Source organism: Aotus nancymaae, unplaced genomic scaffold (assembly GCF_030222135.1).
Source record: "Aotus nancymaae isolate 86718 unplaced genomic scaffold, 86718_ANA_hifiasm-v0.15.2.pri h1tg000040l, whole genome shotgun sequence".
In the NCBI taxonomy this organism is placed as follows: domain Eukaryota; kingdom Metazoa; phylum Chordata; class Mammalia; order Primates; family Aotidae; genus Aotus; species Aotus nancymaae.
In genome coordinates this window covers 130308838-130332537 of record NW_026988454.1, presented here as the reverse complement: position 1 = coordinate 130332537, position 23700 = coordinate 130308838, and the positions used below count along the sequence as shown (strand labels likewise).

General features: G+C 38.9%; 1 protein-coding gene across 1 annotated transcript in view; it reads right to left on the bottom strand.

Moving 5' to 3' along the window:
* Positions 1–19049, bottom strand: part of TSBP1 (testis expressed basic protein 1) — a 37763-nt gene extending 18714 nt beyond the window's left edge. The window contains 2 exon segments of the mRNA XM_012440679.3: positions 407–427; positions 19037–19049. Of these exon segments, the coding sequence (XP_012296102.2) occupies positions 407–427; positions 19037–19049 (34 nt within the window).
* Between the last annotated feature and the right edge of the window lie 4651 nt (positions 19050–23700).

Below are 23700 nucleotides of genomic sequence, written 5' to 3'. Positions count from 1 at the left end.
AATCCCAGCACTTTGGGAGGTTAAGGCAGGAGGATCATTTGAGGCCAGGATTTTGAGACCAGCCTAGGCAATATAGCAAGACTCCGTTTCTACAAAAAATAAGAAAAAGTTAGCCAAGCATGGTGGTGCACACCTATAGTCTCAGCTACTCGGGAGATTGAGGCAGGAGAATTGCTTGATCCCAGGAGTGGAGGTTGTAGTGAGCTATGATCATACCACTGCACTCCAGCCTAGGTGACAGAGCAAGATCCTGTCTCAAAACAAAACAAAAACACCAAACAAACCAAAAAACACAAAAACCCAACAAACAAAAACAAACACAAAACATTAAAAATATTTATAGAAAAAATGTGCTCACCCCAGCCCTACAGGGAACTAATGTACTAAAAATATATTAGGAACTTACTAGTGTGGACTTGAGGTATTCCTGAAAATCAAAACAAGAAAATGGGTTAATGGTAGCTTTTTTGGAACAGAAATACAGGTATTTCCCACTCCCAATTCCCTAGTTCTTTTTCCTAGGATACCGTCAAGACCTTTAGCAGAATACAATGAAGTATGATGGGACAACAGATCCCTTAGTGTGTTATAAGACACTTTCTACCACCTTTGTGACTCTCACTGTGATTCAACTTATTGTTGTCTTTCTAACTGAGCTCTCTGCTTTCACTCTTGCCTCCCAGTCAATTCCCAGTGCAGGAGTTAGAGGAACCCTTTTAAAGGATCAGCAAAGCTCCTGCTTAAGATCCACCAGTGATTCCCCATCTTGGTTGAACAAAAGTCAAAGTCACAACAGTGGTTTTCAGAGATGGCCCTGGAAGATCTGTCCCTCCAGATCTCTCTTATAGCTTCTTTTTATGTCACTTTCATTCCGTTCCAGCTATATGGTACTTGCTTTCTTGCTTTCTTGCTTTTCCTCAAATAGACTGGAAATGTTCCTACCCTAGGGTGATTTACTTGTTGTCTTTGCTGATTGAACCATTCCCCACTCAGATATCTGCATGGCTAAATCTCTCACCTATTTCACGTTCCAGCTAGTAGTTCTAGCAATAGCTGAGAATGAGGTGTTAAACTTTCCAACTGTACTTGTGGGTTTTTCTGTTTCTCTTCAGTTCTAGTAGGTGTTTCTTTTTCAGTGTATTTTGAAACACTGTTGTTTGGTGCATATATATGTAGGATTTCTATGTCTTCTTGATGTATTGATATTTTTATCATGATATAAGGCCCCTCTTTTGTCCCTGGTAATTTTTTTTGCATCGAGGTTCACTTTATGTGATATTAATATTGCCATGTCTGCCTTTTTTTTTTTTTTAATAATGCTTTCATGGCATATATTTTTCATTCTTTTTACTTTTATTGTTAAATTTGAAGTGACTTTCTTGTAGATAGGATATAGTTAGGTCATATTTTTAATGTATTCTGGTAATCTTTTAAAAAAATTGGTGTATTTAGACCTACACAAAATAAATTTGTGTGAGTTGCATGATTATTATGAGAGGCAAGTCCCAGTTCTTTCAAGGAGGGGAAGTGAGAAAAGGCTTAATCTCTGCAGCAGTAGTGGTCCAAGGTTTGATGTAATAAACTTTATGGAGGAAAAGACAAATATCAATCTTTTTTATCTTGAATTTCATTTGAGTGCTTTCTTTGTTTGGATTTTACAGTCTGTCCCTTCTTCTATTCTCACTTGCTACATCTTCCCATTTTTATTATTCCTACCTTTTATCTTTGGAGTTTCGTCTTGTGACCCTGTGGCTTCAGATTGTGATATAAGCTTCTTAGTGTATTTTCCATGGTCTTCACAGCATATTTTGCCAGCGTTATTTCCTCTTGCTTCTCTTTTGCAACTTAACTCTCTGACCAGAAGAACAACTTGTTTTGGTCCTTTCTATGTGGTTTCTTGTTTCTGTGGGCCTTTGATTTATAAGAAAGAAAGAAAGAAGAGAAAAGAAAAGAAGAAAGGAAGGAAGAAAGAAAGACCTAAACCAAACCAAAATGAAAACCAAAAACAACAAAAGTGTCAGTGCAAATACAGGAATTGAGACGCTACAAAAGATCAGAGAAAACAGAGAAAGACAGTAGGAGCTTACTGGTTGCTATTGGACCAATTGCTAAAAAGAAAATAAAACAAATTAGTTTTTTTTTTTTAAATTACGTACTGAGTTCCTATTGAGTATCCACTTGGAACACCAGAAAATAGATCTTTGGGAAATATTAAATCTTCTCGGACTATGCTATCTCTTATTAAGTCAATTTTAACTCTACTTTAATAACTTAAATATTCAGGCCATTTTGGATTGCATGTATGATGGGTTATATGAGTAAAGGTCACTTTTTCTAATGAAATAAAAAAAAAAATTCTTAAACATTTTTAAGCTAGGGCAAAAGGTCACTGGAGACTGGTTAATGAAGGTTACTAATTTACATTATCTCTTCATCATCTTTTTTTGTCTTTTCATGTTTTCCTTTCAAATCTCTACCATTATACCAGCTCTCATTGTATTCTTTTTTACAGTACAGAAAGTTTATTTGTAATTATGTTTTAAAATGTTTGTAATAATAATTTTTCTATATTTTTTCTTTCTGATAATCTCAAATTTAATCAGAATTTTAAAGGTGGCTTGGGAAATAACATATATTAGAAGAAACCTTTCAGATATTTTAGGATACCGAAGAACAGTAGACTTAAGAGAAAAGGAATTTATATATTAGGCTTATATCTTGCTATTACTGAATGTTTATGTCCCCCTCAAATCTGTATGTTGAAGGGGTAATCTCTAATGTAATGATGTTTGAGGTGGGGACTTTGGGAGGTAATTAGGTTATGAAGGTAGAGTCCTCATGGTTGGGAGTAGCATCCTTGTAAGAAGAGACATGAGAGAGGTTGTTTCTGATTTGTGAGAATACAATAAAGCAACTGTCTGTAGGCCAGGACGAGCACCCTCATCAGGAACAACATCAGCCTGCGCTTTGATCTTGCAATTCCCAACCTCTAGACAGTGAAAAATAAATGTTTGTTGTTTATCAGTTTATAGTATTCTATTGTAGCAGCCTGAACTAAGACACACCCTATGCTAAAATACCAACAAAAAATAACGTGTTTTTCTTAGGACGTGGAGACAAGCGTTCTTATTAGCACATTTCCCAGAGGGATTAGAACAGGGCGGAGCAAGGATGTTATAATGACAAACAAGCAATCCTAGGAGCTTACATTTTCCAATCCTCTTCTATAGTCCTAAATCTTTCATGGTGAGTATCTTTAGAGTGTGAAAAATGTAGCTGAGTTTAGCACCTTTTCTTTGTCTTTTCAGTTTTTATGAGAATTTAAAACTCTTCAAGAGTTAGTGACACTTATTTTAAGTTTTGCTGCTTCTACTTTTTTTCCTATTTCAGTATCTAATCTCAAAATATCTGTTCTATTCTTCACTGTTCATTATATTCTTCTTCTAGACTTTCATTACTAAGTTTACTTATTCCTGCCTTACTGTGGCAGGCCAGGTCTCACTAATGCAGGCCTTCGTAACAACTGTTTCAGCACTGACTGAGTGGTTAAGTTAAATATTAAAAGCTGATAGAGTCAGGCTGGAATGTAACAAAAGCCCACCAAGAGTTTTGCCTAGGCCTTTACTGGGCCTTGCGGCATGACAAGATAATGAAGGAATTCTTAACAGGATCCATTTAGGATTAAAACAAATTTATTAGGGGTCTGAAGAAACTCCTCAGGCCTCCACAAACAGGTTTCTTGGGGGTCTGAAGGAACTCCAAAAGCCTCCATGATTTAGCAGGAGTCAAGATAAGGGTAATCACCCCAGCACCTGGACCCATTTAGATTAAATAAATTTACTGAGGCTCCAGAGGAAGGTCTTCAGGACTCACATCTTATTCATAGATTAGAAGAAGTTAATCACTTATGTCTTTGGATGAATGCACACTTACACATAGACATATAGCTTAGAAGGTATATCGGCTCTGGAAAACTTCGTAATTTTGAGTTGGTCTGGCAAAAATTTCCAGGCCTTCTTTCTGTACCCAGTTACAGAAATAAAAACTATCTTCTTTCCCAGTTCATCTGCATCTCATTATGGGGCCATGAGGAAAAGCAGCCTGACCTTCAGTTTGGTCCAGGAACATTACTTCAAAAAAAAAAATCTGAGCTATCTTATTTTAGGCATTCTGTTTTTTTATGCCAAGCCTGTATCACATCTGTCCTCTTTATCTTTTGCATCAATAAATTTTTCACTTAAAATAAATAATTTTAGGAAATGCAGAAAAATCTGAACACAAAAGAGATAGGGAAATATGCCAATTAGGTTTTGAAGTAACATAAATGAGTACAACCAATCAGAGCATGGGAACTGCACTCTGTAGAAAGCTAAAGGACACTAGAATTGCCAAGCAAACAGCGATGCTGTTGAGCTTTTGAAAATAACTCTAATAAATTAATATAACACAACATTCAAGCTTCCACAAATTTAGTTACTAATCATATTCTTTACGGTGGGAGAAAAGAATTCCTGAGACCACTCTTTTAAGAGAGAAGCAGCAATGAAATATCATCAATCCCTCTGTTGTTTTTGTCTAGTGGCCCTAAGGCTAGAGGGCCAGGCTAGAGGCATGAGTCTACCCACAACCTGTAGGTAACTGGAGTGGTGGGTGATAACATGCAGTATTAGGAATTATTAATATTTAGATGTTAGTTTTCAATTCATATCAAGCATTAAATTCATACAATTATAGAGAAGCATTATTTATGAATTAGGAGCGAAGAGTGATTGTAAAGACTCTTTTTACAATAAATTAAAAATTTATTCTTTGCTTATAGGTCATTTAGAAAAGAGTTGAAATGTAGTTATTTGATCAAAATGGCCTTGTGTATGAGGTTGAAGGAATATGGAAAGCTGCTGAAAGAGTGGCAAATTTATCAGAAAATCTCATTCAAATCAAAGTCATACCTCCACCTAATGTCTTGAAAACAATTTGTCTTAATGCTAGTGTTCCTAAAAATAGTTAAGAACAGCAAAGGTTTTATCATCTGACAAAAATATCCAGCTCTCTCACACTTAAAGTGCTTGAACTAGCTAACGTCAGCTTGGAAGACGCTCTTTATGATTGCCAAATAAAGGGCTAACCTATGACAGCTACTTCAGAATCCGATATAAAAATAGATCCTCTGTGGGGGTGTTACTTTGAAAGAGTAACAAACATGGCCTCCCTTGTTGATAGAGTTGGTGAGGCTATCATCCCACAATAATTGTAACATGAAAATTAAAGTCTATTATAAGAAACATAGGTGCAGAGAGAGAGAAAGTAGGTATCAACATGTTTTTTAGGAAATTGGGGAAAGACGCAATTTCATTTTCATGGGTGATTTTTGAAAATAATGTTTCTCTTAAAAATTCTTTACTGAAAAAGTGTGCTAAAGCAGATCGTTGAAACATAGTAGGAGGAAGAAATTTAGATATTATTATATTCAAACTTAGATTTTATGATTTTGCTGTATTCTCTCTTTTGGCTGAGAGACCCAATTTCTTCACTGTTTCTTTTTCTTCACTTTCATATTTCTCTTGTGGCTTAATTTGTTGTTGCTAAAATGTTCATACCAGAACTTGTCTCTCCCTCATTATTTTTTTTCTCTACCAGGAGGGATTTATGCTTTATAACAACTTACAAATAAGTTAATCAATTGTTCTAATAATGTGGAGCAAGAAGAATGGAACATCAGATTTGCAAGGAGGCAATTAGAAATAATACTAAATAGAGATAATACAAATTATATTTTTAGAGAGATTAAATAATTTATCCAAAGCACATATCTGGGATTTTAGCTGGTATTTGGCTTCATTTCTGGTCTATTTGATTCCTTTCTTAACCACCGTACTATATTTATTACCTTCACATCTTTTTACCAATTACCATCATGAAAATAGTTTTATTTTGGAATTATTCCTTAGGGCATATCTCTAGAAATAGAATTGTGAGTTTAAAGGATATTATATCTTTATGTACCTAGCATGATACTGCAAATTTGGTTTCTAAAAGGGTTTATTAATTTAAGTGGGATTGGTAATGTGTCAATATATAATTTTTATTGAAACATTTCCGGCATTGATTATACTTAAATTTTCCTCTTCATTAAGTGAAAAGAATACTACCTCAGGGTTTTAGTTTTCTATTACTTATTTATTTATTTTTGTCAGTCATTGGGCATAATGTAGTTTCTAAATTCATCAGCAACTTAAAGTGATACTATATAGAGAGGCAAAGGGGTTTGGGAAGTATGCGTGCAAAATTCTCTACTTCAAGGAAAATTTTCTAAAAGGACAATGGAATTAATAAATAATAAAATGAATAATAATTTACCAGTAGGTACTGGAGTAACCAGCAGAACAACATGAAACAAAAGTTAGCAGAGTTTTTGGATCAAGAATATAATTTCTTTCCTTGCTCATTTTAAGAGATTAACAAAAGAGATCTTGGAAGACAGCAAACCTCCCTTGAAAGGTATCCATAATGGAATAAGAGAGATTAACATTTCTTTTGTAGTAAAAGAATAGCCTTAGTCTGAAATGACTAAGTTTTAGTATTTATGTGACAACTGGTTTTAGTATTTCAATTTGGTAGAAAAACAGAAGGGGACTAACATATAAATATTTAGGTAATTATTTTTCTTTCTAGTGCATTATTTTTCTTTCTAGGTTTAAATACTGAAGTAAACTCTTAAATAATTACAAATTTGAATGCTAACTGCAGTTATTCCGCCTCTTCCCAATAATGTGCATATCTGCTTTTCCTGGATTTTTCCTTTATTATCTCCATATTTGTTATATCCCACTGTATATATCTTTCCTTTTTGCAGTATGGAAAGTTTTTCAGATACTAGTCAGTAACCAAAGGGGAAGAAATTGGTCGATTGTATGCAAAGGTCAATAAACATGGGCGGTTGTAGCACATTCAGAAATGAGGATAGTCTTTACTTTTTTTGCCTCCCTCCTCAGGCAAGAGTATATAACCTCTATTAGGTTCCTTTTTTTTTGAGACAGTCTCGCTCTGTCACCCAGACTGGAGTGCAGTGCGCACAATCTCAGCTCACTGCAACCTCTGCCTCCTGGGTTCAAGCCACTCTTCTGTCTCAGCCTCGAGAGTAGCTGGCACTACAGGTGTGTGCCACCATGCTTGGCTAACTTGGTTGGAATGTCTTTCTTTTTTTTTAAGGATGCTTAATATGGGCCCTCAATCTCTTCTGGCTTGTGAGGTGTCTGCCAAATGGTTCATGGTTAGCTTGACAGGATTCCTTTTGTACATGACTTGTCCCTTCTCTCTAGCTACTTTTAAGATTCTGTCTTTCACATTGACCTTAGAGAATCTGATGACTATGTGTCTTGGGGATGGTCATCTTGTATAGCATCTTGCTAAGATTCTCCAAATTTCTGAATTTGCATGCTGACCTCTCTAATGAGGTTGGGGAAATTTTTGTGGCTAATATCCTCAAATATGTTTTCCATGTTGCTTGCTCTCTCTCCATCTCTTTCTGGGATTCCAATGAGTCATAAATTTGGTCTGTTTACACAATGCCATATTTCTTAGGGGTTTTGTTCATTTTATAAAATCCTTTTTTTCTTTATTTTTGTCTGAGTTGATTTGAAGAACTGGTCTTTGAGCTCTGAGATTGTTTCCTCAGCTTTGTCTGTTCTGCTGTTAATACATTTGGTTGTATTATGAAATTCTTGTAGTGAATGTTTCAGCTCTAGAAGATCAGTTCGATTATTTCTTAAAATGGCTGTTTCGTCTTTCAGCTCTCGTATTGCTTTATTGTATCCCTTAGATTCCTTGGATTGGGTTTCAACTTTCTCCTGAATCTCAATGATCTTCATGGCCATCCAGATTCTCGATTCTATATCTATCATTTTAGCCATTTCAGTTTGGTCAAGAACCATTGCTGGGGAGCTAGTGCAATCCTCTGGAGGTAAGAAGACACTCTGGCTTTTAGAGTTGTCAGAGTTCTTGCACTGGTTCTTTCTCCTCTGTGTGGGTTGATGTTCCTTTAATGTTTGAAGTTACTGTCTTTTTTACTTTTATAGTCTTTGATGCCCTTGAGGGTTTGACTGTGGTATAAGTTGGTTTTAGTGGATTGGTTTCATTTCAGGACACCAAGGTGCAGGTTAGCATTCCTGGGCTGCATGCACCAACCCTTGGGGGCTGGGACTAGGCCCACAGCTTTTTCCTTTGTCCCCTCCAGGTTAAGCACCTGCTGTGCTGGAGGAGTCAAGGTGTTCCTGGTTCACTGGCAGCAACAGTCTGGAGGGCGCTGGCAAAAATGCTTTGGTGGGTCTGTGGGGATTCCCCTACAGGTGTGTGTTGGCAGCCACCACCATACTTGAAGGGACAAGACACACTGCAAGAAGGGCTGGATCTTTTGCAGGTGGACACATTGGTGATCTACGGCTAAATTTTCCAAGATGGCCTGCCTTCTTAGGGCTTCACAGTGTACTTGTTTTATTTGCTTTCTTTTTTCTTTGATATATTTAGAAAATACTAAAAAATAATATCTTAGGCATCAAGAGTCATACCATCTATAATGTAACATTTGTCACGTGTGCCCTGGGAGCTGGGTGGTGGTGGTGGGGTCACTGTGCACATGTGTGTCCACTGGCAAAGCAGCAGGGGATGCTTTGGGCAAATGTGCACTGGTGAATCAGTGCTGGGAGGCTCTGGGTAGGTGCACACCAGCAGGGGCCCATTTCAGGAGCTCTCCAATTGTTAGGTGGCATCTGCCAGTTAAAGAACTATGATGGTGGCTGCTAGCAAGCTTCTCAGCTGGGCAGCTGATGCCACATGGCAAGCAGGTGCAGTCAGGCAGTGACCGGGGGATGGGCCAGCAGACAGGGGGCACTCAGATCAGACTTACCCCCATGGGCAAGATAACCTTGCTCTGTTCAGGTCCAGTAGTCAACGATGTCTAAAGCCACCTAGAGGAGTATGGGGAGCCTGGGATTGTGTGGCCTCCTGCAGCTAGGATTATGGAGGTCCATTGTGAGAGCTGGCCACTCCATCCCTGTTTCACTCACCACTTCCTCAGGAGCCGCCCGGGGCCAGGAACAAGCCTTGGTGCTCCCAAACCTGTGCAGGGTTCCCAGCTTTTTTCTCTTTCAGACCAGGGTCTGTGTCCTCTCTGTGTCTATTCGTAATGTCTTTTTTCTGAACATTTGTTCAGAGTGTGCTGATTCTTTTGATGGTCTGGTCTTTGGTGGGAGAAGCTCTTCCTGTCTGCATCTAGTTGGCCATCTTGGATCCTATGAAAACCATGGTAATATTTTCGAATGGATTCTCTAACTCATTTCCCTGCTTCCGGGTGTCCTAGTATTTTAGATATGGATCTCTTAGTACCTGCAGGTCACAGGGTGACAGAGGCTATGGCAGAGTCATCTAGGCCTCCTGGAGCATAGGACGTGGAACAATAGAGACCAAATTTCAAGCTCTGGCTGGAAGGAGAGATCTCCATCTACATTCTTGATCTCTGCAGTTCTCATCGTTGTTACCCATTTGATTTGACCAGGTTGTTACTTTCTTCTCTACCAGCAAATGCTATATTCTCTTCATTATTCCCTGTACTTACATGGTCTCTTAAGAAATGAGCCGACACTTAATAAATGTTTGTTGAGTCAATGAAGAAATTCTCCCTACTGTGGCTAACATCAGGATACTCCTCCTTTTTCTCTGTTCTCATACACTTATAGTCAGAAAAATTTTGTGTCTTACAAGTGAAACAGGTATCAGGCCATATAGGAAGACATGCAGTGGGAGAGTGAACAATGATGTAACAAGATTTGGGTGAACAAGGCCGGGCACAGTGGCTCACGCCTGTAATTTCAGCACTTTGGGAGGCCGAGGCGGGTGGATCATGAGGTCACAAGTTTGAGACCAGCCTGGCCAACATGGTGAAACCCCGTCTCTATTAAAGATACAGAAAATTAGCCAGGCGTATCGGCAGGCACCTGGGCCTGTAATCCTAGCTACTTGGGGGCTGAGGTAGGAGAATTGCTTGAACTTGGGAGGCAGAGGTTGCAGTGAGCTGGTATCACGCCACTGCACTCCAACCTGGGCGACAGGGCGAGATTCTGTCTCAAAAAAAAAAAAAAAATCGAGTGAACAAAAGAGATTGCTGAGGGAGGGATGCCTACATGACATTTTGTGCCTAAACCCTGGTGGAATTTTAACTATAAAGTTCTGAAAGCTCAATGAAGCTAGGCATAATAATATGAAAGCTATAAAGAGTTTTTGATTTAGCAAAAGGTGAGATAATAATACTTTGGGTGCAGCTTGCTCTTTTGTTCTAGGAAACCACTGGAAAGGACATATGAAAAAGTAAAGCAGAGATATGTGAAAAAGCAAGATTTGAAAAGGAAATATTTGATACACTATGACTCCAAGTAATCAAACTGCTCTCTGTAAGAATGAAAACCATTGTTTTTCTAAGTATAAACCTGGGCTGAGCTAATGTTGAAAACTGTTTCTTGAGTGTGTAAGTGTATGTGTGCATGTGTGTTCTTGTTCATAGATGATGAAGCAGCAATTTTATTGAGATATGTTATGAAACTGTACTATTTGGGGGCTCAGATGACAAGTGTGGGGTAAGGAATTCCCACTACTGGTGGAACCCAGCACCACAAGGCACTTTGAGGATAAGTGGCTTTTTCAAGATCTGAAGGCAGCACCTTTGACAAGGAAGGGCATTAGCCAAGTAAATAGGGCTCCTTCAAAGAGCCTCATGGACAGTGGATGAAATAAAGGACACCAGAAAAGCTTTGTTGTGATGGACTAGTGGGTGAGGATGTATAGTCATTTCTTTAGAGATTCCCAGAAATACTTGAAGGGACAGGACACACTGCAAGAAGGGCTGGATGTCTTGCAGGGACACATTGGTGATCCACGGCCAAGTTTTCCAAGATGGCCTGCCTTCCTAGGGCTTCACAGTATACGTGTTTTATTTGCTTTCTTTTTTCTTTGATATATTTAAAAAGTACTAAAAAATAATACCTAGGTGTCAATAGTCACACACCTTTAATGTAACATTTGTCACATTTGTTCTCAATATTTCTTTTAATAAAGAAAATATTACAGGGATAGCTAAAATCCCTTTGAACCACCGATCTCAGGTTCAGTCCTATTCCTCTGCTCTTTGGAAGCAACCACTATTATGAGCTCAATGTGTATTTAATAATCTCAAAAAGTACATATATATGTGGACCCTTAAGCAATGTGGTAAGTTTAATTATTTTTGCTTTAATTTCCATGTGTCATCTTTTAATGTAATTTTTTATCTGTAAACATCATTTTGCATCTGGCTTGTTTCATTCAGCAGTATGGTTAGAGGTCTTTTCCTTGATTATTTATACATAAAAACATATACGACAGTTACATTAACACATATACTACATGTGAATTCATTTTGAACTGTTTATTTTTGATTTTTTATTATTAAAAATAGTGTCACAACATTCTTATACACGTCTTCCTGTATAAATATGTAAGACTTTTCTCTAGGGTTGTTACCCAGAAGTAGAATTTATGGGTGCTGTACATATTTACTTTAATACTAACAAATTTATTCAGAGAATGAGAGTTTCTACTTCAGCAAACAGCCCAATAAATACTTGATCTTGTCAGGCTTTAGAATTTTTTACGCTACATTTTGAGAAAAGTAGTGTCTCATTTTTTACATTGTATTTTTTGATGATGATGATGATGATGACGATTATTATTTTTGAGACGGAGTTTCGCTCTTGTTACCCAGGCTGGAGTGCAATGGCGCGATCTCGGCTCACCGCAACCTCCGCCTCCTGGGTTCAGGCAATTCTCCTGCCTCAGCCTCCTGAGTAGCTGGGATTACAGGCACGCGCCACCATGCCCAGCTAATTTTTTGTATTTTTAGTGAGACAGGGTTTCACCATGTTGACCAGGATGGTCTCGATCTCTTGACCTCGTGATCCACCCGCCTCGGCCTCCCAAAGTGCTGGGATTACAGGCGTGAGCCACCGCGCCTGGCCGTATTTTTTGATTATTAATGAGATCTAATAACTTGTCTTATGTTCATTAGGCATCCAGTATTCCTATTTTGTGAAATGTGTATTCTTATTAACTCATTTAATTTCTTTTCTTTTTCTTACTGAGTGTGGAATTTTATGTTTTCAATACTGATAACACTGATTTTATGCATGTTGCAAGTATTTTCTCTCAGGCTGCCACTTGTCTTTTAACCTTGTATATGGCATATTTTGTCAATAAGAAGTTTTGCATTTTTTTGGTGAATATTTATGTTTGGTGTTTTCTGAGTCTTTTAAAGAAAAGCTTCCCTATCTGAGAGCACACATCTATTCTCCTACATTTATTTTCAAGCAGTGATGGAGTTTATGTTTTGATATTTAATATACCTGGAACTTCATTTTTTTTTTTCTGAGATGGAGTCTTGCTCTGTCATGAGACTGGAGTTCAGTGGCACAATCTCGGCTCATCGCAGCCTTCACTCCCAAGGTTCAAGCTATTCTCCTACCTCAGCCTCCCAAGTAGCTGGGACTACAGGTATGCGCCACCACTCCCAGCTAATTTTTGTATTTTTAGTAGAGATGAGGTTTCACCATGTTGGCCAAGAAGGTCTCGATCTCTTGACCTTGTGATCCGCCTGCCTTGGCCTCCCAAATTGCTGGAATTACAGGCATGAACCACTGCACCTGGCCTTATTATTATTATTATTTAACATAAAGATACTTAATTGTTTCAAGACAATTTATTGGATTCTCTATCTGTTATGAGTTCAACATTGTCTTTAGTAGGGTTTGTCTCTGGGCTCTTAACTACCGTGCTGATTTATTTAGTTCTGTGCCAACACTACATGCGTTCAGTCATTATACCTAATTAAATGACTTTATAGTCAAATACAATGCCTAGGGTGAGCCTCCTCTTTTGAGAACTTTACGTTTAGAAATGTGTGATTTTTTCTTGGATCTTTTCACTTCCATATGAATTGTAGAAATGACTTGTCAAGATCCACAAAAAATCCTGCTGGAATTTTAATTCCAATTTTATTAAATTTAAAGATTACTTAAGAGAGAACTAACATTTTTATATTACTGAGTTTTCCTATCTTTGAATATGGCTTATCTCTTCATTTGTTCAGGTTTTATTATGATTTTTTGTTTGAGATGGAGTCTTGCTCTGTCTCCCAGGCTGGAGTGCAGTAACGTGATCTTGGCTCCCTGCGACCTCCATCTCCCAGGTTCAAGTGATTCTCCTACCTCAGCCTCCCAAGTAGCTGAGATTACAGGTGCCCACCACCACACCCAGCTGATTTTTGTATTTTTAGTAGAGATGGGTTTTGCCATGTTGGCCAGGCTGGTCTCGAACTCCTGACCTTAGGTGATCTGCCCACCTTGGCCTCCCAAAGTGCTGGGATTACAGGTGTGAGTCACTGCGCCCAGCCAGGTGTTTATTATTATTATTATTATTTTTAAGATCTGTATTGTCAATAAAAACTGGAGGCAAATTGGAACTGAGAAACATTTTCCTTTTCTTTTTTTAGGTTGCAGTGCTTACAAGCAAGTCCTGTCTTCAGAACTGGCTCACTTAATAAGATACATAGCAGGAGTTTAAGGGGTGTAGTCTATATAGTTAGTTTGCCGATTATTCTCATTGGTGAAAAAATAATTCTCCATCATAATTATATACTGGCAAGGGTCACTACACATTTGTATGACAATGAAACAGCAAAATGACTAACATAAACTCTTTTTTTGTTTAAGGGAGCTTTACCCATTCCTCCACGTAGACTAGGACAATTTTAGAACACTGAGATAAAATGTAAAAACAGCGATCATGAAGTTTTTGAAACTAACTATGCAACTAAGGGGGAAGTATGTAAACAACTAATTATGGTTTGTTAAAGATTTACAGGAACATTGTGACCTGACCAAGGACAAAGACATTCCCAACCTCCTCTGACTCTCGCCAGCACCCAGATCTCTGTGTTCCTCAGTCACCTCTTGATTCTAACTCCTGCACGTCATTTCCCCATACCCTCCTCCCATAAAAACCCTCCAGCCAGCCTGAAATTTAGATGGATGGTACTTTAGAATGCTAGTTCTCCATCTTCTCGGTTTGCTGGCTCTCCAATTTAATATGCATTTTTTTTTTTTTTTTTTTTTTTAAGACGGAGTCTTGCTCTGTTGCTCAGGCTGGAGTGCAATGGTGTGACCTTGGCTTATTGCAACCTCTGCCTCCCGGGTTCAAGTGATTCTCCTGTCTCAGCCTCCTGAGTAGCTGAGATTCCAGGTGTGTGCCACCCACTCACCTAATTTTTATGTTTTTAATAGAGACCTAGTTTCACCATATTGGTCAGGCTGGTCTCAAACACCTAAGCTCGTGATCTATCCACCTTGGCCTCCCAAAGTGCTAGAATTACAGGCGTGAGCCACTGCGCCTGCCTTAATCTGCTTTTCATCCCACAGACCCTTGTCTCTTATGTCTGGCTTTTCAGCAGCAAGCAACCAAACCTGGGTTTGGTTACTTAGATTTGTATGTATCAATATTGTAAAAATCAGCAGTAAAATTGTTTCCATTAGGAAGCCAGCAATGTAAAGCATATGAACTTAAGCCTTTATTTTAGGTTCCAGTGCTAAATGGAACTATTATTCAGTTTAAGAACATATAAGGACAGCTGTCCCTCCCTCCCTCCCTTCCTCCTAACCTCTTTCCCTCTTCCTCTCCCTCCCTTGCTTCTGGTTTTCCTTTCTTCTTTTTTCACCTGGTGCCATCCTCAGTTTATCCCATGATACAAGTTTTTTCTGACTGTCGTGTGTAACGTCAAATGCTCAGGCAAAATGGATGAGTTGGCTAAGCTAACAAAATGTTCATTTTGCAGTATTTCCATTTTTTTTAGTGGATTTTCTTGTGATTTTGAGGAAATTTTGCCGTCTCTCTACATTTCTGTTTTGTTCTTTGTATTGTTAGTGCTTTTCATTTTCTTTATTTAATTTTGTTGATTATTTTAAAATACTTTTAATTTCATTAATTTTTGCCTAATGAAAGTAGGACATTTTATTATTGTGTCCTCCTTTTGGGATTTTTCCTTTTTTTAATATATCATCTTGAGCTCAATGTTTAGTTCATCTATTTTTATTAAAGAATACTTTCTATTGAAAGCATTTACCCTAATAATGTCTCTCTAAATGCTATTTTGGCTGTATCCTAAGTGTTTTGATAAGTAACGATTTTATACTGACTGATTACATCCCCATAGCAGGCCTGTGTGTGCTGCACTTGTTCGTTTTTCCCGAAGCACACTCCCCTTTCTATACCATCTTTCTTTAGTCCGATACTCTTCTTATTGTCTACATGAATTTATCTGCCTGACATTTACTATATGTATACTTGCTGTTATTTGCCTGTTTTATCTCCTGAAGTGCAAGGGCTTTGTCTTGCTCATGGCTGTATTTCCAGTGCTTAGGATAACTCCTGGCCTAGAATAGGCCAATATATATTTGTTGAATACATATATTTGTTGAATAATGCATTAATATCTTTGAAGACTTTTTTTTTTTTTCTTTTAGTCTTTGACTTGTTCAATGCTGTTAGGTTTCTTATTTTAGTCTTCTTCAGATTGCTCTAGTTATATTTCTCTGGGTTGGAATTCTCCAATTTGTTGGGGCTTGTGAGGTATCACTTACATGGTGCTGGATTTCCTCATAGATTTCATAACTTTTAGTAGTTTCTTATTCCTTGGGGGCTATCTTTTGCGGATGTTCTATGATATAAATGCCCTGGCTTGTGGATCCCTTCTTGGTGGCTATTGTCCTAACTTCCTGGGTATACTGTCACTGAACCAGATCCCAGCTGTTTTGACTTGGAACACTAGGCACACTGCATGGGTAGCACACCTCCAGAAGGGCTCTGCGTCCTCGACAGATCTAACTCTGGACCTGTGTGGGTGACTCTGTTTTTATGCCTGGGGCAGATGGGTGAAGATATTTTGGCTCCTCTGCATGGGGTGACAGTGTGTTTCCTGCTACTGGCTTTACTCAGAGAGGCCTAATTTCAGTTTTCTGTATGTTGGAGCCCAAGGCTTTGGCTGTCATCTGGGAGCAGGTGTTGAAACCCTACCTTTGTTCCTGAGGCAAAGCTGCCATCTCTATTTCTTCATCCCCTCACCGTTCCTGCCAAGAGCTTAACTTTAGCTTCTTCTTAAAATGTGTTCCTATATTTGATTTCTCCTCCTTGGAAATCATTCTTATCCCCCTTTTTATGCTTAAACTTGACTGTATATTTTTCACTTAAAAATATTGCCAGTTAACACTTTTTAAACTTTCGTTTTAAATTCAGGGCACACGTGCAAGTTTGTTATATAGGTAAGCTTGTGTCATGGGGGTTTGTTGTACAGATTATTTTGCTACCTAGATATTAAGCCTAGTTATTTTTCCTGATCCTCTCCCCTCCCACCCTCCACCCTCTGACAGGCCCCAGTGTTTATTTGTCCCCTCTGTGTGTGTCCATGTGTTCTCATCATTTAGCTCCCACTTAAAAGTGAGAACATGCAGTATCTGGTTTTCTGTTCCTACATTAGTTTGCTGAGGATAATGACCTGAAGTTCCATCTTTGTTCCTGCAAAGGAGATGATCTCATTCTTTTCTTGGCTGCATAGCATTCCACAGTGTATATGTACCACATTTTCTTTATTCAGTCTACCATTGATGGGCATTTAGATTGATTCCATGTATTTGGTATTGTGAATAGTTCTGTAATGAAGATATCCGTGCATGTGTCTTTATGATAGAACAGTTTATATTCCTTTGAGTATATACCCAGTAATGGGATTGGCCAGCCAACATGCAGGTATCCAAAAAGCAGGTGGCATAATCCCTAGTTACTTAGGCATTTTTTTAAATCCTCTCTACTGGGTATATATCTATTGGGTCTTGGATTTTTACATCTTTTTCCTGCCTGTACTCTCTGATGACTTCTCTGAAAAGGACACTATGCATTCAGTTTGGATTCTGGCTTGTAATTTCTAGCTTTGAGACCAATAATCCCTTCTCCTGACCTCAGGTGGGCGTTGGTCCCTGTTCCCAATTATAGGGCCTGTGCCCACACATGGGCATATGGATTTTGCAGCCTCATCCCTGGGTCTGAGCCACTGTCTCTGTATTTTCATTTGTGTAGTGAGAGTGTTTAGCTGATCGGTCTCTTTGCTCAGGCTTCAGAAAGATGTGTGGATGAGGACTTTGGAGAGACACTGGCTAATTCTGTGTTAATAGCTCCGATTCTCCTCCCTCAAATTCTAATGTCTTTGTCCTAACATTATTGAAATTAGTAAAATGTTGTTATTATGAAAACTATATCCAGAGTGTGTTTAGATGGAAGTAGCGAGGAGTATATAAGCATGTTTGCAATCTGTTAGGATAACCCAGATGTCTGTCATGTTTAAAATTTGGAAAATTTTACCTACTATCTGGATTAAGTGAGATGCTTTGGCAACTCTAGATCTGAATTCTTGCATGAAGAGGTTGGCTGGAGCTGGGCAGCAGCTACCCTCTTCAGACTATACGCATCCTCCCAGTTTTACACAGTTCCCAGGAGACTCAACTCATCTCGCCTCACTCATTTACTTACCTACCTGGGCTCTTTTGGCATCTGCATTTTTAACCTTGACAGAAACTTTGGGTTTTAATATTAATGTGATTTAATTTAAGCTTGAGGAATTCCAGCAATGTTGGGTTTGCCTAAATCATTTGTAGCTGAGATATGAGAACCAGATTTGCACTTTGGAAACTAGGACATAGTGTGAAAGGTGGTTTCACAAATTCTCTATTAAATATCGTCATTGTCGGTGCTTGATCTGGTTTAAATATTGAGTCACTGTTGATATGTGTTACCTGGGAAGTTGAGTTTAGAACTAAAATAATGGGAAATACTACAGTTATGAATTAAAAAGGTTGCCTTGTAGTTCTAATCTTGAGGACTTTGGGTAATGTGGAAGCAAATAAATATGAGAACTATGAGGCATTTAGAAACAGCTAAGATTAGAAAAGTCTCCACCTATGACCAGCTGAGAAGGAAAGTACTTACTCGCAATTCTCTGCGAAATTACTGAAAAATAAGCAAACAGAAATCCATTTAATTTTTCTCAAATAGAAAACACATAGTATTATCTAATATATTTTGCTGGTGTCTGTGAGGGGAGGACTTAGTTGGGCAATGAAGGAGGCATTCCAAACCACCCTATAGATTATTTGGTTTTAGGTTAGTTTTATAACTCAAAACTAGATGTAAGATTAAGCAGTGATGATGTAATGATGAAGTCCAAGGTAGAGTTTCTTTAAAGGCCCTCTCCATTTATTGGACCTGAACAGCTTTGGGCATAGTATTAGGAAAAGACCATTGGATCTTTGCACTACAATGTTTGAAAGAACACTGATGGTCTCTCTCCATTCATCATTTCGAATTTCACCTCTCTCTCTCTTTCTCTGGCTCTCTCTCTACTCCCCAAATTCTGCATGTTATTTCATAATATTGTTCAGTTTATTGTTGATGAATGCTAACTTAGTCCCTCTTTTTTTTTTTTTTTGAGACGGAGTTTTGCTCTTGTTACCCAGGCTGGAGTGCAATGGCGCGATCTCGGCTCACCGCAACCTCTGCCTCCTGGGTTCAGGCAATTCTCCTGCCTCAGCCTCCTGAGTAGCTGGGATTACAGGCACGCGCCACCATGCCCAGCTAATTTTTTGTATTTTTAGTAGAGACGGGGTTTCACCATGTTGACCGGGATGGTCTCGATCTCTTGACCTCGTGATCCACCCGCCTCGGCCTCCCAAAGTGCTGGGATTACAGGCGTGAGCCACCGCGCCAGGCCCTCTTTTAATTAGTATTAAAAAAAAACTACAGGGCAAGCAGGGTAATAAGGAAACAAGAGAAGAATGGGAAACTCAAATCACTTGGACAGAAGTGAAATGAAGGGGACCATAGAGAACCAAAGTAGAAAAAGAGACGGAATACTTACTTATGGGTGCCATGCGTGGACCTAAAAACCAAATTAGAGATCAGTGAAGATTTCTTCGAAAGAAATAAGGTTTCCTCTAAGGAGGTATATTTGTGTAGGGGAGAATCTTGGACACAGCTCTGGGTCCAAATTATGATTCTATGATTATGTATTCTTGAGTAACTATTTGGCTCAGTTCCTTATCTCTTACAAAGGGGGTTAGTGGAGTTATTCTAAGGATTAAATAGATAATGTAATTAAAGTACCTATATAGTTCTATAGGAGGTACAAAGTAAATATATGTTTGAAATTGTGTAAATATAACTTCCTTCTCAGGGAGAAGCCGGAGGAGCAGAAGGCAGAGGAAACTGGAAGCTCTGAGTCAGGTAGCTGCACACAGTTGGAAATGAGCAGGGTAGGGACAGGTCTCCAAGCCTTGCAGGAAGCAACAAGAACAGCAACAGAAAGCAGTAGAAAAAAATTGCAGCTACCGCGGGGTGTTGAAGGCGGACCAGCTGAAAAACAGAGAGGTGTCTTAGCAACTGTTTTTTCTCCCATGATATTTTCCTTTCTATGTAGAGAGTTTCTTCTTGGTAGGTCTTTATATCAATAGGGGAAACTTTCCCTTTGGTGTTCATTTACTTTTAATATGAATCAGCAGAATGTGAACTTTTGAAAAATCATTAATAACTTCATGGAATTTTGATGATGGGAAGGTAAGTGGTTAAAGTAGTATGCACCCCAAGCCTGGAAATCTTAGCAGTACCAGGGAAAGGAGCGATTCTAGAATCCTACAGTGGCGAAAATACAGACTTGCTGATGGCAAGTGAAATGAATCTAGCTTGTAAATAGACCAGAGAAGATTATCTCCTTTTTCTTTCCCCTTTGCTCAAATTGTTTTTCAATTTAAGTCCCTTATAATATATCATTTTGACCTGCTAATAAACTTTCTGCTGTTCTTTATTTTTTAATAAAATAGTAAGTCTGTTTTTTTCCATACAGTTATTTAAAAGATGAGAGAATGATGGGTCACATGAAGCAAAACATGGAGGAAATAACAACTTTAAGTTGTTTAGGCTTAAATCCCCTAAAATCTCTAAAAGGTGATATAAAACTTTCTGAGATGTTTTGGAATTTAAATGTGGAAAAAGAGACCAGGTACTGCAGGAGGTTCAAATGAAAAAGGGTTACAGAAACTTCTTATCTACTCCTTTCTCTCCTACCATTTTTTTCCTTTTTAAGATAGTCTCTTGTTGGTGGGCTTTGAAATTTTGTAGATTTTTTTTTCCTCTGCTCTGACTTATCTCTTCCCTTTTTGCAGTGACAGGTAACTGCTTGAAATCCTGCAGGGGATTGTAAATCAGTAGTCTTAAAACTTTCTAGTACATCATTAATAATCCAGAGAGGCTTTGATAATGAGACAGCAAGAGGCCAACGTGTATCTCAAGCCCTTTGTATCCCAATATGGTCAGATAAAGATGCTTACATTCCACTAGAGACCAGTTGAGTCCTAAAGGAGAGAATTAAATGAATACACAGACTTACTGACTTTGTGAGGATGCAATCTGACTAAAAAACAAGCAGAGAGGTTTTTTGTTACCCTCTTCTTGTTTCTTTTCCTACTCATTTTATTTTCCACTGGTAAATTTACTAGTGATATACTTGCTTGAACAGTTTTTTTTTAAATAAAAGGCACTAGAAATTTCCAGAAAACTAATTATCAGCTGGTTGAATTCTAGATAATGGAAAAACAAAAAGGCTGAGAAAATAGAACTTTAAGTTCCATGTTGGAACTCAAGTTCCGATAGGTATCAGTGGACTTTGATAGGTACACTGCAGAGAAACAAATAACAAATTTACTAATTGCCTGTAGAGATGACCTATCTAGAAAGCAGAAATGGTATCTATATCATTTTTCTCCCATTAATTTCTTTCCTTCTGCATGGAAAGCTCCTAATTGACATTCTTTAGAGTCATGGAGAACTTTTTTCTCTCATTATTATTTTTTATGCGAGTCAGTGAACGTTCTGGAAACTTCTTAGTAATGTATTTGTGCCTTTCTGCCTGTGGACGCTGCCGAAGAAGCGTCGTTAAAGTCTCTCTTCTCCCTGCCATCATGTCTAAGTCAGAGTCTCCTAAAAAGCCCAAACAGCTGAGGAAGCTCTTCATTGGAGAGTTGAGCTTTGAAACAACTGATGAGAGCCTGAGGAGCCATTTTGAGCAATGGGGAACGCTCACGGACTGTGCGGTAATGAGAGATCCAAACACCAAGCGCTCCAGGGGCTTTGGGTTTGTCACATATGCCACTGTGGAGCAGGTGGATGCAGCCATGAATGCAAGGCCACACGAGGTGGATGGAAGAGTTGTGGAACCAAAGAGGGCTGTCTCAAGAGAAGATTCTCAAAGATTAGGTGCCCACTTAAATTTGTTGGTGGCATTAAAGAAGACACAGAAGGCTGGATGCGGTGGTTCACGCCTGTAATCCCAACACTTTGGGAAGCCGAGGTGGGCAGATCATTAGGTCAGAAGATTAAGACCATTCTGGCTAACATGGTGAAACCCCGTCTTTACTAAAAATACAAAAAATTAGCCTGGCGTGGTGGCACGCGCCTGTAATGTCAGCTACTTGGGAGGCTGAGGCAGGAGAATTGCTTGAACCTGGGAGGCAGAGGTTGCAGTGAGCCAAGATTGTGCCACTGTACTCCAGCCTGGGCAAAGGAGCAAGACTCCTTTGACTCTTATTTTGAACAGCATGGAAAAATTGAAGTGATTGAAATTATGACTGACTGAGGCAGTGGCAAGAAAAGGGACTTTGCCTTTGTAACCTTTGATGACCATGACTCTGTGGATAAGATTGTCATTCAGAAATACCATACTGTTAATAGTCACAGCTGTGAAGTTAGGAAGGCCCCGTCAAAGCAAGAGATAGCTAGTGCTTCATCCAGCCGAAGAGGTCAAAGTGGCTCTGGAAACTTTGGTGGTGGTCATGGAGGTGGTTTTGGTGGGAATGACAACTTTGGTCTTGGAGGAAACTTCAGTGGTCATGGTGGCTTTGATGGCAGCTGTGGTGGTGGTGGGTATGGTGGCAGTGGGGATGGCTATAATGGATTTGATAATGACAGAAGCAATTTTGGAGATGGTGGAAGCTACAATGGTTTTCGCAATTACAACGATCAGTCTTCAAATTTTGAACCCATGAAGGGAGGAACTTTGGAGGCAGAAGCTCTGGCCCCTGTGGTGGTAGAGGCCAATACTTTGCCAAACCATGAAACCAAGGTGGCTCTGATGGTTCCAGTAGCAGCAGTAGCTATGGCAGTGGTGGAAGATTTTAATTAGGAAACAAAGCTTAGCAGGAGAGGATAGCCAGAGAAGTGACCTGACCTCAGGTGATCTGCCTGCCTTGGCCTCCCAAAGTGCTGGGATTACAGGTGTGAGCCAATGCACCCGGCCAAAAAAACACCTCTATTGGTGATGTTTTCCAAAGGCAAGCAAGAAGCTACAGGTTACAACAGATTTGTGAACTCAGCCAAGCACAGTGGTGGTAGGGCCGAGCTGCTACAAAGAAGACATGATTTAGACAAATACTCAAGTGTATGGGCATAAAACTTGAGGACTGTATTGTGACTAAAAGTATAACAGGTTATTTTAGTTTCTGTTCTGTGGGAAGTATAAAGCATTCCAAAAAGGGTTTTAACGTAGATTTTTTTTTTGCACCCATGCTGTTGATTGCTAAATGTAATCATCTGATCATGATGCAGAAAAAAGAATAATGTATTTGTGTTTTGAGTAATGGAAAAATAAGGGAACAAGGAAATTGGAACTTTATCACATCACAGTGGGGACGCATACATTTTGGCTTAAGATATGTTAGACGCTGCTGGAGACAATTGAGTTTCAATCATGAAGGGAGATAGCCAAACTTACAAGAGGATCTCGTAGCTGAAAAACAAAGAGATAAATCAATGTGTACAGGCTGCTGAAAGAGGAGCTAGTTTTCTTTTCTTCTTCTTTTTTTTTCTGAGACTCAGTTTCATTCTTTGTTGCCTAAACTGGAGTGCAAAGGCACGATCTTGGTTCACTGCAACCTCCGTCTCCCAGGTTCAAGTGATTCTTCTGCCTCAGCCTCCTGAGTAGCTGGGATTACAGGCGCCTGCCACCACACCTAACTAATTTTGTATTTTTGGTAGGGATGGGATTTCTCCATGTTGGTCAGGCTGGTCTCGAACTCCTGACCTCAGGTGATCCACCCACCTTGGCCTCCCAAAGTGCTGGGATTACAGGCATGAGGAGATAGTTTTCATACTACTTTCCTGAAAGGAAATATCAGAAATGGCAATGGAAGGGCCATCCTTCTTAGAGAAGGGGCATAGAGTGCCATGTTGGGGAATGTAACTGCCTTCATGCCTTGCAGGGATTCTTTCTTCTGCTTAGTACATATAGGAGGCTGCAGGAAAGGTAGATGGTTTATCTCTTCCCTTTTTGCAGTGAGGAAAGAGAAAGTCCTTTGGAGAGAAGACTGGAGGACTAAGATTAGACTAGACCCTGAATAGTATTTCCTGGTAGGTTTGCCTCAATAAACTGATAAAACTTCAGTCTATTTAAACAGACTTCAGTCTATTTATATTCGATTGTCTTTTTTTCATTTTGTATTTATTATTAAAATTTGATTTTTTTTTCTCATTTCC